This window comes from Prunus dulcis, chromosome 1, assembly GCF_902201215.1.
Source record: "Prunus dulcis chromosome 1, ALMONDv2, whole genome shotgun sequence".
NCBI lineage: Eukaryota > Viridiplantae > Streptophyta > Magnoliopsida > Rosales > Rosaceae > Prunus > Prunus dulcis.
The window spans coordinates 33,012,662-33,030,091 of NC_047650.1; the positions used below are offsets into that span (position 1 = coordinate 33,012,662).

Here is a 17,430-nt window from a genome sequence, read left to right on the forward strand (position 1 = left end):
TATGGTCTCATGAAACTTCATATGGTTATTTCATTTCAATGACAGCAAACACTACAAGATCAAATTCAAATGTATGAAATGAAGCACCCTTTTCAGAAGCAAATCTCCAAACAGCAGCAACAACAAAGACCAGCCAAACTGCAAACATAAAAATTACATAAATTTAAGCAACATGAACCAACTGCAGATTAAACAATTTGAGAGAGAAACAGAGATATAGCTAATTACCATCCTTGCAAGCAACCATTATTGGATTTAGATTTAGATTGTGTTTCTGTTGGTGGTGGTGGTGGTGGTGATGGAGGAGGTTGATAAATTACTTGAGGCGGCGGAGGAGGCTGAGGATAGCCTTGTGCTGTATATCCAGGTGGAGGATAACCACCATAACCTACGACAAGTACAACCCATTTGATTGATCCAGAAATTATAACAAAATTATATTTAAAAAACATCCACAAAACAAGGATAGCAAATATATATAAAAATTCAAAATATACACTTTTATGACTATTCAAATAAAATTATAAACCCATTGTTTGTCTCCAAACAAGTATGAAAAATCTAACTGATCACTGCAACTGAGTTGTAAATATTTGACAAATTCTTCATTAGAAAGGGACTATATATACACCGTACACAGTACCTTGAGGAGGGGCAGCAATGACTGGGGCTGGTTGAGGATTGGAATTATAGTAACTCATCTTTTCCACTTGAGTTTTTAACCTTCTTTTCTTTTTTCTGAAAGCAAGAGTAACACCAAGAGGGCAGATAGATATAGAACCTAAAATGAAGATGAGATGCACATATATATATATATATAGATTTCATGCCTTCATTCATGCAATGTAATAATGAACACACGGTATTTACCTTAATTGTTTTAGAGGATTGGGATTGTTTTCTTCATATGATTTCAATTAAAAAGCGTGGCCATTTATTATAGAATCGGATTCTCCTCTCTTAATCCTCTCTCAATGTTCCCAATTTTAGAGTTTCTCATTTATAAGACTAGAATTGTGGAATCACAATGCATGACACAAAAAATGAGAACTAAAAATTCGATTAGAAACACAAACACCCAAATGAAGCTTGCTAACAAAACAATCAAACCCTTGACATCGCAATTAAAGTTTCGATTACAATGTTTGGATAAAACATTATGCCAAAATGTATTGCTTAATTACTTCAATTAAATACTAATTATAAGTAATGCTACTTGTAAACTTTTCTTAACAAATGAACAAAAGCTTTCATAGCCATGACATTTGCGTACGCGGCAGTTATATATTTTTTCCTTATATGTGGCAGCGGATTAATTAAAATTTTCTTCACCCTCAGTGGGTCAAGGCCAACCACAACATTTTTGTAGCCCAAAACTGAACTTTTTGGGTTAGGTTGGCTGTCCATGAAATCTCATGGTCAACCAGAGCCGTTTCAATAATCCGGACCCGAGTCAAATAGAATATTTAAAAAGTATAACCGTTCGGCTATACCCTTTAAATATATACGAAGGAGGCGAGGCAAGTGCTGAATATTTAAAGAAATGACAATGCGTTGATGATTGTTCCTCCCCCTGAGCCGATCATGACAGGATGCCAGTGGGCCAAATATATCTTTCCAGCTAGACTTGAGGGTATTATTTTGAGATGTGCATCAAAGAATGATGTCATACCAGTTTAGCAGTTTATTGAATAACATACTTATTTTAGGTATTGTTCTTTCAAAAGTATGTTCTTTCCCTCTTTTATTATTATTGATGATGTTGGTGATGACAGTAGGGCTGAAGACGAAGTGTTTGTAACAGATTAAGCTGGGGTGGTGGTGTTTATTCCTTTTAACATGGTGTATAGTTTTCTTGGGTTTCCTTTCCCTTTCTATTTTTCTTCCAAGGTTTGAAAGCTTGTGTAATGGGGGTGGCTTGATGAAGCAGAGGATTTACATAATATAGCACAACACAAAAATTCCTAAAAATGATGATATACGTAGAAGATATACAACAAGAAAGGCAAAATCGGTTTTATTGATCCAATGGTAATACATTCATCTTGCAAATTTTCTTTTAAAGACACGAAATTGGGGCAATTCATTGATGAAATGACCTCTTGTATCCTCTCTCAAAATCCCTAAATATTGTAATTACAATCAATCAAAACATATACTTTTCTGTAAAGACTTCAATGACAAGGTGGCAACACATCATGTACAAATTGGTATTCAGAACAAATAGCATCACCAGAGGCTTGAGTCCCGGTGTGGGACTATTCCGTAGGGTAATCAGCAACGACTTAGAAGAGTCCCAGCGCAGGACTATTCAGTAGAACAATCTGCAGGTGCGTAGAAGAGTCCTAATGTAAGACTATTTTTGCAGGGCAATTGACAAGTGATATACAAGTCCTCACCACCACCGGTGTTCATCAGATGACTTAAGATTCCATCTTTTATCCAATGAGCAGAGCACCATACCGATGACTAACCTCTCTTTCCTTGAGGTTTCTTATTTCTTTGAGACAATCTTGAGTTTTGTGGGTGTAAGGAAATCATCGTCCTCAAGATCACTGAAAGATATGTCTTCTTCATTTACCGCATGAATAGCCGTTCCACTATATCCGCCTAAATCAGAATCTTCCTCTGGCCAGTCATCCTCATCATCTTCATAGATATTGTCTAGTATCTTAGAGGATGGACCAACTGTTAAATTCTTATCCTCTGTCTTAATGATGGGATTTTCTTCAATAACAGACTTATCAATGAATGGCATCTCATTACTCTCAACTGGATGCTTCTCAGTCTCATGGACTGTGGGGGACATGGTTGATTCATAAGGATATGTCCTTAGCAGCTTGTCCTCATAATAAACACTACAGGATGAGACCGGAACAAAATCGTCATTTGGTATGTTAGAATTGTCTTTTAGAAAAGAAGTGTTTCTTCCAAATCCTTCGTATTCTGACATAGTCTGACATTGTAGCTCCTGCATCCACTTTGCTCTGGCTTCCATTACCTGCAACCAATATGTTAGACTGCATGAAATTTCAGAAAAGAAATATAAACCAGGCAATTGCTCAATCAAAAAGTGCAAACAAAACTTTGGTCTCAAAATTTATTCCAATTTTTCTGAAACCATCTATCTAGTCCAGAATTTCTAAATCCTAACTTTATTCCCCCACGAGGAAACGAAACTTGAGACATCAAAACAAAATACACTAACAGCCTTGAAACAAACTTCATTTAGAACCACAGACCGACTGACCTCTTATCTCTCCTCTTTTTTTCCTTTTTCCTGATCAACAAACTTAACAAGACAAACAGTAACCTAAATAAAGTATTGAAGTTGAACTCTTCTAGAGATGAATATCCAACATGCCTGAATGAACATCTAGAACTATCAAAACCCAGGCCTGGAAAAGTTGGCAAACTCTAATGGAGGAGTTCAAGCTAACCAAAAGCAACAAGTACTTGTGAGATACAATGAAGTTTGGCCTTGGATAAGAAGAAACAAATGGAAGGCTGCAACTCTAGAATTAATACATTACATGGTATGGTACTAAAATCCTGTAAACTAATTCCACTATAGTAGTAAGTTTAATTCAGAATCTGAAGGCCTATGTTTGAAACAGCATCAAACTTAATCAATTATTTGAGGGACACTATATACAAAAGGGAAGCTTACTTGGGGTGTGGACAAAATCTCCGCATCCTGCTTATTGAGCCTCGAATGCAGAAGCACAAAATAGACTTTCCAGAAGTAACTCTCGCTCATATGGCATGGACAGAGTTCAAATCTCAAAGCAGCTAATCTTGGAGCAAAATGTTCAATCGCCAGAGCATGCTTTTGCTGGGCATCAGACATTTCAAAATCTAAAATAAGAAAGGTGTATGGATTAGGCATCAACCACCGAACTACATGATTAAAAAAGAGCAATAAGTTTGATCAGGAAAGAGATAATATCAAAACTAAGGGTTTTGTCCAATGTAATCAAACTCCTCTTCCAACAATTTCACCATGAACTCATTCAAATTTCTGCAACTATTGTCAACTGCATTGTGCATAACATCCCCCATTGGTAAAGAGCAAATTTTATATTCCTAATTTAAGATTTGCAAAAAACCAACACATTGATTAAAGATTGAAGGTGCTAGTCAATAATTTGAAGAAGATTATGCAATGTACATTTTAACCGCATCGCATTTTCCACACTTCTAAATTGACCAATGAGAACTGAGACCTACATTCATACATACATAGATGCATATCATTTTGTGTATATATTTCTATCTATACATACCGCCTAAGTCCTCTTCCTCATCAAGAGGAAAGTCCAGCCACGTTTCTGGATGCATCGCGATGTTTTTAGCGAATGCCAGGACCTCCTCAGTGACCCCAACAGCGCACTCTTCCAATTCATCCTCTTCGTCTTCAATCAAATCCATCGCCAATTGCTCGGGCTGATTATCAGGCGGCTCAGATCGATCGAAATCGGGACCTGATCGATTGGACAGCGGGGAGGGGTCCGAAGGCGGTGGCGCGAGGAAGGTAGCGACGCCCCAGAATTGGCGGGTCAGGGTTTGTTTGAATTCGTCGAGGTCATCCTTCACGCCTCGGGTTTGGGCGTCGTCTTGTTCCTCGTCTGCAGATTCAATTCCACTTCTTCCATTGTCATCTTCTTGGGGTTTGGTGTCGGTGGTGGGTGAGATTGGTGCTTTGTCATTGTTGTTCGGTACGACGTCGTTCTCGGCACCACCGTCGTCGTCGAGCCGTAGAGAGTCAGCGAAAGAGCGTGCGAGCCATGACATTTTTTTTTTTTTTTGGAGGAAGGAAAAAAGTGACGGATTGAAAAATGGGACGTTCAAAAAAGGTACGGGCGCAGTGGAAAGTGCGGGTATTGGATCCGCTGGTTTACGAACTATCCTTGTCGATAGTGGTAGGTCTATAGAAAGATGCCACGTGTGCACGTTCCCGGGTGAAAAACCAAATTATTTTGTCCAGCACAAGATAAATATATGATTAGGTAGATCCGGGCATGATATTGGATCCAATCATTTGAGCTCCAAGATTATAACAGACTAAAGCACAGATACCTTTTGGACCTTATCTGCTTGACCAAATAAAAAATAATTTTTTTTGAAAGTTTTTCATGGCCCAGGGAAACAGGTGAATGAAGTTTACTTTCCAAGCTCTAAGCCCATGAATTCAATGTTTGTTGGGTTTTTACATCTACTTACCTTGTAGGTTGATTTGGATTTTGGGCTTGAGTAAATTCAAAATTTAATTTGTGACCCGACCCTGAATTCAATTTTATATTATGTATACATGAGTTAAGTCAGTTGATTAAGACAGTATCTTTGCTTTCTTGCACTCGAATTCAATCCCCCTTCTCATATATTACAATAGTTTAGAATATCACTTTATATATAATAAAAACTTGATGCATTAAAGGTTCACTAGTTATGATTGTTCCAATTGTGAAATGTATACAATTTTATAAAAAAATATATAAATTACAGGTAACTTGACAAAAGAAAAAATATGTTTTTGGAGGTGAATATTTTTCAAGAAATAATTGAAGCAGCAGGCTGAGGGACAACTATGTAATTTTCACCGAAGTATTGTGAACGACTCAAAATTAATATTTATATTTCCATTATTTCGAGTCTTTTTCGTTTTGGCCGGCATTATTTCCATTCAAAGATGCCATGTTGCAATTGCGAATGCTACAAAAGAATTTTTTGGTTCTTGTCCTCTCTGCTTTTCAGGTAGACAAGGTTTCAATGCTTTCTTTTTCCCCTCTTGAACAACTTTCTTTTCATTGCCAAGGGCCCAAAGGCTTTGTCCATCTGTGTCCATTCGTGACAACAAAAGTGACTTTGAGGGCCCTTAAAATGCTTCATCTAGTTTCAAGTTTTCAACTGCAAAGTACTTTTATTTTTGATTTTTTATACAAACGATATTTTTTATACAAACGATATTAAAGGAGGATGAATTGAACGCATGATCTCGAGTGCAGGTATAACCTCACTTAACCCACTTAAGCAATAAGTGCCTCGCATCTTAATTTTAATTTTATTATACCAAAATATTAAAACAAAAAACATCGAAACTTTGGGAATCCAAAAAGCATTGCAATATCATCTTAAGATGATGATCAATGATTTTGATAGGACTTGGGATTAGTTGGCTAATTTTTCTCTGATATAATTTTTTCTAGGTGTTTTCATTAAAGCTCAGTCAGTTTTGTTTTCCCTTCTCACTTAACTTTTCGTTCACGTATGAATCAAGAAACCCCTGTGTCTGTAGCAGCTTTTCCACAAAGAGAGAAACAATGTCCTCCTTCCCAGCCCTGTTGCCAGTCAATGCATCCAATAAATGAAGGGAAAGCAAACAAAACAAGCAAACACGAAAGGCCCCCCCTCTCCTCCACCCACCTCTTAGCTAGTCAGCTCTCTCAAGTCATCAAAGGACAATGCAAATCAGAACAGCACAGTGCCAAACATAAATGAGTGAATGTGAATTCCTCAATTTGTGGCAAATTCAAAAACCATCATGTAAAAATTAAAAATTTAGTGTTCAATGCTCATTGTACATGACTTTATCTGCCCAACAGGCTCTATGAATGAACCCCGCAAAATCCAAATCTGCCTAGATCTTTACAAGAGGGAAATATGACTGAGAATCAATGGGGCTGCATAAGCCAAGCAACATCAACTACAATTACAGTAAAGTTTTCCCTTCACTCAACTCCTTTACAGATACATGATAAAAGCCACTCTCTTGTTCGGACATGAAGAAACAAGCAACCTATCTGTAACCATTGTTGACAAGACAACAAACAAAAAGAACTTAATTTGGCTTGAAAATTGTTGAGGCTTCTTGGCAAAAAGGCAAAGCTTATAGACAGTGGAATTGTAGGTATGAAAATTTTGATACAGTGCCCAAATTGATCCACATTATGATGCTTCTGGTGGTGGAAACAATTGATCCCATCAAAGATTTTTAGTATACACAATAAAGAAAGGTACCCCAGTAACACCACAAGTGACTTTTGTCTTGAATTTTCTTGGATCCCACAAGCTCTTTGGCTCCTTTATCCATTGGGACAATGAAAAATTGAGAGAATGTATATCAACAAAGTACCTTTTTTTCTTTCTCTTCATTGTATTGTTCTAGTAAGCTTACACTTGGAAATGAATATTGTGGCAGTGTAATTTAGACTACACAACTTCAAGAGCTCTGCAGCCCTTTGCTTCAATACAAGATTGCAACCACTCTGAATTACAAGAAGCAGCTTGGCTGCCAAACCTGCCTCCACAGCAAGCGAAGCGCATTCGTCCGGGGCGAGCTTGCAAACCGCCCACAAGATTGACAATGCAAGCTGAGTGCAGCTCTCTGAAACCTTCATCAATAGCCTAACCACACAGGGGATTGTCTTAGGACAATCTTTCAAAGCCTGCCTTCCCTCAGGAAGCGTTGACAAAACTTCTAGGATATGAAGGGCTAACTCCAAACACTCATGATTCAAATTGGGTAAGAGCTCAATCAATTGAGGAACTGCCCCGACGCTCACAACCGAGTTCCTGACTGACTCATGCGAACAAATTGTCTTCAGCAGACTGAGACCAGGCAAAACACCATTACAGTGTCTTTTATCCTTCACTAACCTCAACAATCCAACCACAAGACTCAAGCTTGAGACGTTTTCTGACTCCAAATCCTTGCCCTCCATCAAAACTTCAATCAATTTCGTACAATTGATCTTGGTCTCAATGGATCCCTCATTCAACATATCAACCATTAACGATATCTTTGCCGGTTGCATCAGAATTGTATTGGCTTCTGAACTGAGGTCCAAATTCACTAGTGTCCCAATTGCTTCTGACCCAACAGCGTGTGAAGTGAAAGGACCCAACAGAGAAGTAATCAAAGCAACACCTCCATTGTCCACCACTGTGTTCTTAGCTGATGCATGAGCAGTCACTACCTGTCTGAGCTCCTTGAGAGCTTGAACTCTGGCTTGGCCCTTAACCTTCTTCAGTGTCTCCAGAATCTCCAAAACCCTTCCTTGCACATCCTCTGACCTCTTCTTCATGGCCAAGTACTTCTGTGAAAACCAACTGCAAATCAGCTGCTGAAGGGTCTTGTTCGGTGTGACTGAATCATCCCAGAGCTCTTGCATTGTTGTGGGACAAGTATAGTGGCCCAAAGAGAACCATTTGAGAATGTTTGATCTCTCGTAAGTCTGACCCGTGCAAAGGGTTACAGGGTCTTGCATTGGCTCCAATGAGATTGGGCAAATGAAGACTGAAGGAATCTCAATGGACTCAAGCTCCTCAATCATCTTCTTCAGATCCAACTTTTCAGCCACAACACCAACACCACCACCACAAATTAACCCATCTCCACCACCCAAAATCCCATCTTTCACTGCAGTGTCCAGATCTAGAACTTGGCCACCACTACCCACATCAAACTTCATATCCCCAACTCTTCTCCTACCAGTTGGCTGGTACATAGGCATTTTTAGAACCCCTTTTGCAAATCAAGAAGAAAACCAAATAAACTACACTTGGCTTGGATAAGAAAGAGTTAAAGACCCTCAAAATCCAAAGACACCAAAAAACAAGAATTCCACTTGAAGACCAATCTGTCCCATCACATCCACCCAGCAAGAAGCGTGTGGCAAAGTAAAGGAGATAAAGAAAAGAAGATGGAGAGAGAAAGTGTGGAAAAGAGAGGAGGGAGAGTTTTCTAACTGTTGCTTTCCTTTACTCTCTTTGGCTAAACCTTCTCATTGACAATTACAAGCAAGCAACAAAGACCATCAAATGCCAAAGGGGATATCTTTTCTCCCATTTCCTTGCTTTATCTGATCTCTTTCTATGGTCAAAAGGCCCACCTTCTTCTTCTTCACCACCACTACCACAACCATCATTATAATCATCACCAAATCAAGCACATCATGAAATAGTAATCTTCTTCTCCAATACCAAAGCTCTCACTTCCTCTTCAAGCTCAATAAAAAGTTTGAAATCATAAACCTCAGATCAGGGAAGAAAAAAGCAAGAAGGCATTCAAAAGTGACAAAAGGGTCCAAACTCACTCATATCACTCAAACAGCACTCACCCAACTGACCAAAAAGAATACAGAGAAGAATTTTATAAATTTCTCAGAAAGAATTACAACAACAAAGACATGTGAGGATGAGAAAGCTCAGAACCACACCATGATAGCAAGTTAGAAAAGAGGAGGGCAGAGGAAAGAAAAGCATAAGAAAAAAAGCTATCTTCTTCTGCACAGTCTACTCCACTGCTCTGCTGGTCTTCTTGTGGGGGCAGGTGACGAAAACCCCCAAAAATTTGTTTATTAGTATTATTTTCTCAAATTTCCTCGAGTAAATGATAGATTTGTGTATGTGTGTAGGTTACCGGCTATCTCCGGTTCTGCAAGTCCTGGCGAACTGTGCACCACACGTGCAGTCATACCTTGTTTTTGGTCACAGACACAGTAATATCTGATGATAATTTTTTCTTCTTGTTTTTTGTAATTTTTTTTTGTATTATCGATATTCATGCAATTCTGTATAAGCATGCAGATGCAGTGGCGGAGAGTCTGCATCTGTGACAATGTAATTATGTAACCAATGCCCACATAGGACAGAGGTTGTTTTTGACTGAATTATTTTTAATAAAGGTTGTTTGACTGAATTACATTCTGTAGTTAAATTTAAAATTATAAACTAATAACTTTTTTAACTTTTATTTAATCAACATTTCTTTTAATGACTTTGGATAAAAAATAGTGATATATAAATTATTGTTTTATTCCTTTTTTTTTATTATTAAAAAATCTCTATATCTACCAAAAAAGGGTTACAAAAAGGTGCTTGAAACCTTCCACCATGTTCATGGTAGGTTTACTAGGTTTGAATGGTCAGATTCAACCACCAATGGCTTGGCCAGCCCTCGCAGAAAAATAAAAAAGTATTAGTGGGTTGATAGAACGGTTGAAGAAATATATTAAGATAATGGATATAAATTGTAATATATGAGCATAGTGGTTTTATTCAATTATATTAAATATTAAATGGCTCATAAAATCTATTAATGTTATGAGTGGACACTTGTTCATGTTTTCATATGAACTTTATTTTTTTCTTAAGGAATAAGTTGGTGTGCAAACTTTAAAAAAATAAAATAAAAAGTTGGTATGCAAATTGATAAATTTAGTTCTCTCTCTTTTTGTAAGTGAATTGGTATCTTCTTTTTTTAAACAAAATGCTTCTTGTGGATTTAGTAATTAATATTGTTTCTCTGTATATTCGACATTTTTTTCTTTCTCTAAATTAATATACTTTGTAAATTGTTTCAAGTCTTCTCTTGTTGAAGTCTAAATTTATCTCTCTATTTTTTTGGATTTGTTTTTAAAGACGTGAAGATTCAAACCCAAAAAGGCCATTGAGCATTTGATGGGTTGATCTTTTAGACGAGTAAGTAAGAGCATTTACAATCATGCTCTTTATTTTTTAATTAAAATTTAACTACAAACATATAAAAGTTATTTTAGAAGCTCTCCATAAATTTTTAACTCTAATCATATTCTCTAGTTTAATGAGTCATAAATGCTATAACCTTTTTTTTATTGGTCCATCTCTATAAAAAAAACAGTTATCATTATTTAAAGGTTTAAAATACTCATAAAATAAAACAACATTAAATTATAGGGAGCCATTATGAGTCATTTCTATCTCCTCACATTTAGAAGCCCCTAAAAATTTTCTTATTTTAAAAGGTGAATAGAGAGCATGATTAAAAGTATATTTTTTCAATCCCTCTCTAAAATAATTATTTAAAAAGCCCCTTGTGAATCCTTTAAACATACCAATAATACAGGAAACGTCACACTCCCAGTCCACCTGTAGGTTGAGAAAAGAATATTATTAGTCAAGGCTATACTTCCCAGTCAGTCCTCACTCTGATTATGTTATAATTTTATACAATCACACAGTTAATTAATATAAATTAAATGCAACTTTTTTTTTTTTGCTCTGATAAATTAAATGTAACTTATTAAGCCAGGGAAAAAGTGTCTGGCTCTTTGAACGCACGGTTCCCAACCACGTGGAAGTACGTGATTGGTCAGAAGAAAGCAAGTGCATCTCTCTCTCTCTGCGTGCAATCGTCCAAAGACTTGAAAGTGGTCAAACCGGACACCGGAAAGCAAAAAAATTGCCAATCGAGGCAAATGTAAATTATAAATCTTTTTTCTTTTTACAATTTTATTTTTTTAATTTGAGGAAAGTGAATTACAAATCTTTAGATCCTCAGGATCGGTCAAACCACCGAGCTGGCAGCCTGGCGCTTTATGAAAGCCACGCTCTGGTGGGTCCCGCCCCACGGGCCTTCCAGTCTTCCCCGAACTCCTATGCTCTTCTTTTTAAAATGTTCGCCCTGAATTAAAAATAAAAGGGAGATTCACTATAATACCCAATATTGGAGCCTAAATTATAAAAAAATCATATATAAAATGGACTTTAGAAACACACCCAAAACCCATTTACAACATAACAATAAGGCTTTTAACTTCTTTTAAATTACAAAACTGCCATTGATTTCTTAAAACAAACCCAACCCAAAAACCTCATAAAACAGCCCAAAAACACTCAATGGGGTATCAAAGTAATTTAATAATTAAANATTAAATTCAATAGGGCCAGCTATTATTTTTTGGATTTTTTTGGGGTATGTTTATAGAAATTAAATAGTGTAGGGTTTATTTATAATTTTAGTGCTAAGAATGGATATTTGACTAAATATCTCAAAATAAAACACAAATATTTCCCCTCCTTTCAAATTTGTATTTAAGAAAAAAAAATAAAAAATTCCCATTTTATTTGCTCATTTGGTATCAAGAGCAATTTTTTCTTATTTCCGATGTGGGATAGATATAGTGCTGCTGCAGTGCTTGTTCCACATATGATCAAAATTCACTCAACACTAATTGCATTCTCAACAAAACCGAGCTGGGAATTAATCCCAGAAATTTCTCTGACAATTTGATCAAGTGCACCTTCGTCTTTGAGTATGGCCGTATGAGAAACCCCAGGAATTCTGATGGTTTTTAGGGTTTGATTTTTCATATCAGACCATAGAGATTCATGTGCCATTAAGCTCACCATGTTCACAGTCCCATCTCCATCCCCATAAACAATCTCAGGCTGCTCATCAAAACCCTTGTTTCCATAGAACAAAGTCTCCACTGTCTTCACACCACTTCCAAAAACACAAGTAATAGGCACCCCGGGAGCAACCAGCTGATCCATCAAGCCCAAAACGCGCGTTTTGAAAGGATGAACACCTTGTTCAAATCCAATGTCGCTGAGAAATTGTGGAATATCAGAGGCTGAATATGTAGCGCTTGGGGTGATTACAAGTGGGGTTTTACGACCAAATAATTTAGGGTTTGGCATTAGCCAAAGGTTGCTCTCTGAGCTCCTTTGCTCTTCTCTTACTAGCAATGGATCCACTAGGGGCACCCCTAATGTGTTGCCTGAGGCAAATGTGAGCATTTCGTCCACTGTGCCACCCCATGGTGTGGAGAGTGAAACAAAGTGTTTGATGAATTTCCGACGCCACGAAGGTGTGTTCCGGTTGAGGAGGTGGAGAGCAAAGAGGCCTCCTAAGCTGTGTGACACAAGAATTACTGGCCTTCCTCCATTAGAGGTGCTTGCATTTTCTATCAAATCTTTTAGGTCTTGTAAGAACTTTGAACCAACATGGGCTGGATGATCTTCTGGTGCCAAACCATACCGAAAATCATATGGGGCCCCAAATAGGGTTTTTTCGTTGACATAGCCAATGTTTTCCAATGATTCCACTAGAGGTGCCATGTATCCCGTGATGCGCCTATATACAAATGTAGTTATCTACTATTAGTGCAAACATAAAATCGATTTTTAACATTCGCCTTATGCTGTCAAATTTTCCATCTCAATAATATTATGTTATAAACGATAAAATGAGACATTGTTCATGTAACAATTTTTTTTTTTTTGGGTCAAATGTTCATGTAACATTGGCACAACATAATTGATATTCTAAACTTTGTGACAAGTGAAAATTTCTCAAATTTTTAAAAACTACCTTCTATGAATGCAGAAATTAACTTAAGCAACAAATGAGCTTACTTGAGATTGGGGTCGAGGTAGAGAAGAGACTGGGTGGAACCAAAGTGAGACACCCTGGTCTCGATCCCAGGGGCATTTTGGTAATCATCCAAATCAGGGTCATAATAAAGCGTCATGCGCTCGGCAAAGCAGGAGGTGAAAGGAGCCAAGAGGACACTCGGGTCGAACCAGAGCCTGAACCAGCCGTCCTTCTTCCTCTGAAATGGGTACCAACGGCTGCACAGCAGACTAGAGGGCTTGTACTTGCTGGTTAGCCGGGCTTCCAGCTGGTTCCCGCCATTCCCAGGTATGAGGATCAGAGGGTGGAGGTTGCTGGCTGCCTGACACGTGTACACCATCACAGCCATTGACGAGACCAAGCTAACCAGCAGCACCAGTTTCAGACCTGGCTCCTTCATAATTTGCTCCTCTTCGTCGTTGATTATCTCTTGGGATTCTCCCTGCGGCAGAGTGATGAGCAAATTTTGACTGCGTTGTACTTGCTATCAAATCTTCCTGGCTTGTGGATGTACACATCTGCTTGCTATAAACTTGTGGTGGAAAATGAGATACGTAACGCAGCCTTAATGGATAAATCAAAAACACACCCATGTATGTTATTCACGCACCCACCAAAAGAAGAAAAAGCTTATCTGGGTTGGGCCTTGAGGCCTTTAAACTTGGGCCTAACCTTTGAAGCAGATTATTGAACTTTGGGCCGTTTTCTGGTCAAAAGTCTATGTTTAAATTTTTACCATAATTTCATGAAACCTTTGAAAAAATTGGGCACATTATATAACATACGAAAAAAGCAGGTATCAGTTTAGCCAAGTTGGATAGTGTGAATGTGCTCTTTATTATGCATTCGAATTCGAATCCCCCTCAACGTATTCTAGAATAATGTAAAATAAATACAAACAAGAAATGTCATAATACTTATTTATTCAAGTCAAACTTATGTGATTGGTACTTAATTGCAATATCCTAATCATTTTTTTCCAAACACGCACATACAACCGGCGCCCACAAATTATATATATATATATATGTTGGCCAGCTTTCAATTTTTTTTAATAATATTTAACTCGTGTTAAGCACATAATTCTTTGCCTCTTTTTTTAGAAAACCCTTTTTATATTTATTTGGGTCTAAACTTTATCCCACGCTAAGTATTTTTTTCATGAAATTACCAAAACCAGTCAAAGAGCACTCATAGTGTGACAGAGTCAATGTCTGCCATGGCCTCACTGCGGAGAACACTAATTCAATTGTTCAATAATTTTAGATAGCAGTCATTGCATTGCAGTGGCAGCAATTGACTGAATTTTTTTATTTTGACCAAAATACAAATGATTGAATTTTTTTATATTAAGTTGATCATTGTTTTAACTTACACACACAGGATTGCCATGGAAGAGAAGAGAAGCTCCTTTTACAAGAAATGAGCGTGTAGTTGGTTTGCAATTTGACCATTAAGCCACCAGCAGATGACTCATCAAATGGATGAGAGGAGCAACAACAACATACAAATGTGGAAAACCCCCATAGTCAACTTAAACCGTCTTTTCAATTTTGGCCTACTTCATCATTTCAAATTAATTAAGAGTGCAAACCGCCTTTCCCTCTTGCTTTTCATTCCTTGTATTCCTCATTAATTTTTATTTATTTTTATGAAAGCAAAACTTCATTAGATAACATTACAATCAAATATATTTTACTTAAAAAGAGATTAAGAATGCAACAAATTAACATGTTAAAAATAAAACTAAATAGATAAAAACCGCCTTAATCCACATCACTAATCCTTGTATTCCTCATTCAGTTTATGTTACCTGTATTCCACTTGTACATAGATTTATGTATTTAATGTGTTCAAAAACTATTTAATCTCTTTTTAAGTAAAATATCAAAAACTATTTAATCTCTGTTTAAGTAAAATATAAATATTTTGCATTTAATACACGTGAAATAAACTGCATAAGAAAAGCAAAAAGAGAAAGAGAAATTAGTTAACATTCCTGATTAGAAAAGCCGAAAATCTTAGCACACCACATACCTCTTTGTTCTTATCTCTTTGCCTTTTCTAATCTCGTGGGTTCTGAAAAAGTCTAAACCCACCTCCTTCTTGTTCATACTTTACTCAACCACGTTGTTTCTTGGTCACCCTCTACAAAACCGTATATATTCACATTGCCTCTCAACGCACCTCTGCCTCTCTCCCTCTCTCTCATTTTTTCATTTCCCTCATAAACCCAATTTCAATCAAATCCCACTAAACCCCTTTTGCTCAATCAACAATTTTGATTTCTTGTCACATAAAAAAGTTGTGCAACATGAGAAGCACCAAAGAACAGAACAAAAACAAGTTCATGAGAATCATCACAGTACCCATCAGAGCTCTGAGCAAAGCCAAGGACTTTTATGTGAGAAGCATGACAGATGTGGCTGAGAGAGTGAGCTATGGCAACACCATGGGAGGCCCAGGTGGCCAGTTCTCTTCAAGCCTTCCCAAAAGCTTCAGCTCTAGGTCAACTTCTGGGTCGAGTGAAGCCAGTGGTGATGATTTTTCAGAGCTTATCAGAGCTGCCTCTGCCAGGAGCTATGGAACAAGGATTGATGTGGATGCAATATTGAAAGAGCAGCAGCTGAAGCGATCTGCTACAACCACCACCATGGGATCAAAAGCTGTGCTTCCCAAGTGTAGCAGCGTGGCCATGGGCAGGATTGATGAAGACGGGCCTGCTGATTTTGATGAACATGCTGCTGCTGGTGATGTCAAGCCTGACTTGTTCTACCCAAGAAGCAGAAGCTATGCTGTTACAAAGAGAAGTGTTGCTTTCTGATCGTTCTGTAATGGGAAATTTCTTGTGGTTTTGATTCATTTTCTTATGTGATTGAAACTTGAAAAGTGTCCGTACAAAATTCAGGTTTTGAAATTAGAGCTGGTTTGAAAGTTTGAAGTGAGTTTGTTTGTATATATGCATTCTGTTTCAGGACAACTTTTAAAGCCTATCTACTTTGCTGCAAATACAAGCAAAATTATGAGAAAAAAAAACTTGGGTTATTGCTTAATTGTGTTTTAATTGCTTAATTGACATTATATTACAATTTACACATAATGTTCCTTTTTTTAAAACTTTGGATGAGTACCAGATTATTCCAATATTTTTCTTCTAATGGTGTTGCACGTTTTAATTTTAAAGGTGAGATAACAAAATGGTAGTAATATTCTTGTACTCCAAAAACCATGACACATATGTAATTAATTTGTTTATCTTAAATTCAATTTATTTTAATATGAATTTTTATTGGGTGTTATACATAATCCGTTATTATCTCATCCGCACATTATTATTGTGCGAATGTTATTGTAAATAAAGAAGAAAGTATACAGATATAGTAGAAAATACATTGAGTCTGCACGGCAATAATGTCCAAACATTCATATAAGAGAATTTCTTATACATAATTATGATTGTTTGTTAGCAAGTCGCAGAAGAAATAGGATTAGTAATACTAAATATAGAATTACTATATTCTATATCAACCTAACCTAACACACGAGACAAATACTAACAAAAACAAAACAAAAATGTTAGAAGAGAAATATGATAAAATATTTCTAATTTTCTATTAAAAACATTGTGTTGCCTAAGTTAGTTGCTTAAGATAGAGAATAGCCCACCAAATGAAAATTGACAGATCTCAAAGTCGTATCACATCATTTAGCTTGTGACAAACCAAAAGTTTATTAATGTTTCTAGAGCTTTCTTGTGATGCCCACATTATTCAACTGAACAGATCAAGGCTTCATAAAAATTCTATGGGCTTTTTCGCCCACCGGCAGAGTCGCGAGCTAGCCACCACGTGTAAAAACATGGATTTGTTTTTTGGTTTATAATTCGCAAATAATTTGATTCTTTCAATTAAATTAGCCCAATAATAATTACAGTTCCATTTGAAAATAAGAGTTAACCTCTTTTAAAATCGATTTAATTTGGATAATAGCTTTGTTTCTTTTGCCATACTGTAAGATAGTTTCAGCTGTTGTAATTTGTAAAGGTCTTCGAAGCTACCACAACTGCAAATATCAAAAGAATATGAATGAACGATAAGAAACTCCCACGTAGATAAACTTAATGCTTAGCGAGGGTAGTTTATGGGTTTAACACTGCAATATTTATGGCAACATATATCTTAATTACAAATAGTTTTTCAAGTCCATAAAAGAATTTAAAGGAATTAAATACTATGTATTAAGTAATTTATGAA

At 36.8% G+C, this 17,430-nt stretch overlaps 5 protein-coding genes across 6 annotated transcripts; 1 reads left to right on the top strand and 4 right to left on the bottom strand.

Annotated features, from left to right (window-relative positions):
• Nucleotides 1–2: 2 nt before the first annotated feature.
• LOC117616035 (cysteine-rich and transmembrane domain-containing protein WIH2-like) lies at nucleotides 3–935 on the bottom strand. Of its 2 annotated transcripts, XM_034345232.1 has the most exons (4): nucleotides 871–935; nucleotides 644–738; nucleotides 229–388; nucleotides 3–138 (listed from the first exon to the last, which is right to left on the bottom strand). In XM_034345232.1, exons 2-4 carry the CDS (start codon nucleotides 699–701, stop codon nucleotides 93–95), a joined length of 264 nt encoding a protein of 87 aa, XP_034201123.1. In that variant the 5' UTR covers nucleotides 702–738; nucleotides 871–935; the 3' UTR covers nucleotides 3–92. The 2 variants fall into 2 exon arrangements, with proteins under 2 accessions (XP_034201123.1, XP_034201122.1); XM_034345231.1 differs by lacking the exon at nucleotides 871–935 and having other exon boundaries at nucleotides 644–787.
• A 1,055-nt stretch (nucleotides 936–1,990) lies between these two features.
• Nucleotides 1,991–4,810, bottom strand: LOC117638861. Its single transcript, XM_034374020.1, has 3 exons — nucleotides 4,287–4,810; nucleotides 3,671–3,858; nucleotides 1,991–3,001 (listed from the first exon to the last, which is right to left on the bottom strand). The coding sequence occupies exons 1-3, from the start codon at nucleotides 4,792–4,794 to the stop codon at nucleotides 2,495–2,497; spliced, it is 1,203 nt and encodes a 400-aa protein (XP_034229911.1). The 5' UTR covers nucleotides 4,795–4,810; the 3' UTR covers nucleotides 1,991–2,494.
• Nucleotides 4,811–6,542: 1,732 nt separating this feature from the next.
• LOC117615300 (U-box domain-containing protein 30-like) lies at nucleotides 6,543–9,337 on the bottom strand. The gene has a single exon (XM_034344361.1). It carries the CDS (start codon nucleotides 8,511–8,513, stop codon nucleotides 7,149–7,151), a length of 1,365 nt encoding a protein of 454 aa, XP_034200252.1. The 5' UTR covers nucleotides 8,514–9,337; the 3' UTR covers nucleotides 6,543–7,148.
• A 2,479-nt stretch (nucleotides 9,338–11,816) lies between these two features.
• LOC117616778 (lecithin-cholesterol acyltransferase-like 1) lies at nucleotides 11,817–13,759 on the bottom strand. Its single transcript, XM_034346189.1, has 2 exons — nucleotides 13,180–13,759; nucleotides 11,817–12,898 (listed from the first exon to the last, which is right to left on the bottom strand). The coding sequence occupies exons 1-2, from the start codon at nucleotides 13,575–13,577 to the stop codon at nucleotides 11,980–11,982; spliced, it is 1,317 nt and encodes a 438-aa protein (XP_034202080.1). The 5' UTR covers nucleotides 13,578–13,759; the 3' UTR covers nucleotides 11,817–11,979.
• Nucleotides 13,760–15,251: 1,492 nt separating this feature from the next.
• LOC117620697 lies at nucleotides 15,252–16,165 on the top strand. Its single transcript, XM_034350854.1, has one exon. It carries the CDS (start codon nucleotides 15,492–15,494, stop codon nucleotides 15,999–16,001), a length of 510 nt encoding a protein of 169 aa, XP_034206745.1. The 5' UTR covers nucleotides 15,252–15,491; the 3' UTR covers nucleotides 16,002–16,165.
• Nucleotides 16,166–17,430: the final 1,265 nt, after the last annotated feature.

Excerpts from the sequence above, each read along its gene's own strand:
- LOC117616778 (XM_034346189.1), bottom strand. The coding sequence starts at position 13,577 with ATGAAGGAGCCAGGTCTGAAACTGGTGCTGCTGGTTAGCTTGGTCTCG. Across the intron at positions 12,899-13,179 it reads TACCTCGACCCCAATCTCAA|GCGCATCACGGGATACATGG; the intron begins GTAAGCTCATTT and ends ATTTGTATATAG.
- LOC117616035 (XM_034345232.1), bottom strand. The coding sequence starts at position 701 with ATGAGTTACTATAATTCCAATCCTCAACCAGCCCCAGTCATTGCTGCC. Across the intron at positions 389-643 it reads CATTGCTGCCCCTCCTCAAG|GTTATGGTGGTTATCCTCCA; the intron begins GTACTGTGTACG and ends TACTTGTCGTAG. Across the intron at positions 139-228 it reads AATGGTTGCTTGCAAGGATG|TTTGGCTGGTCTTTGTTGTT; the intron begins GTAATTAGCTAT and ends TTATGTTTGCAG.
- LOC117620697 (XM_034350854.1), top strand. The coding sequence starts at position 15,492 with ATGAGAAGCACCAAAGAACAGAACAAAAACAAGTTCATGAGAATCATC.
- LOC117638861 (XM_034374020.1), bottom strand. The coding sequence starts at position 4,794 with ATGTCATGGCTCGCACGCTCTTTCGCTGACTCTCTACGGCTCGACGAC. Across the intron at positions 3,859-4,286 it reads TGAGGAAGAGGACTTAGGCG|ATTTTGAAATGTCTGATGCC; the intron begins GTATGTATAGAT and ends TTCTTATTTTAG. Across the intron at positions 3,002-3,670 it reads AGATTTTGTCCACACCCCAA|GTAATGGAAGCCAGAGCAAA; the intron begins GTAAGCTTCCCT and ends TATTGGTTGCAG.
- LOC117615300 (XM_034344361.1), bottom strand. The coding sequence starts at position 8,513 with ATGCCTATGTACCAGCCAACTGGTAGGAGAAGAGTTGGGGATATGAAG.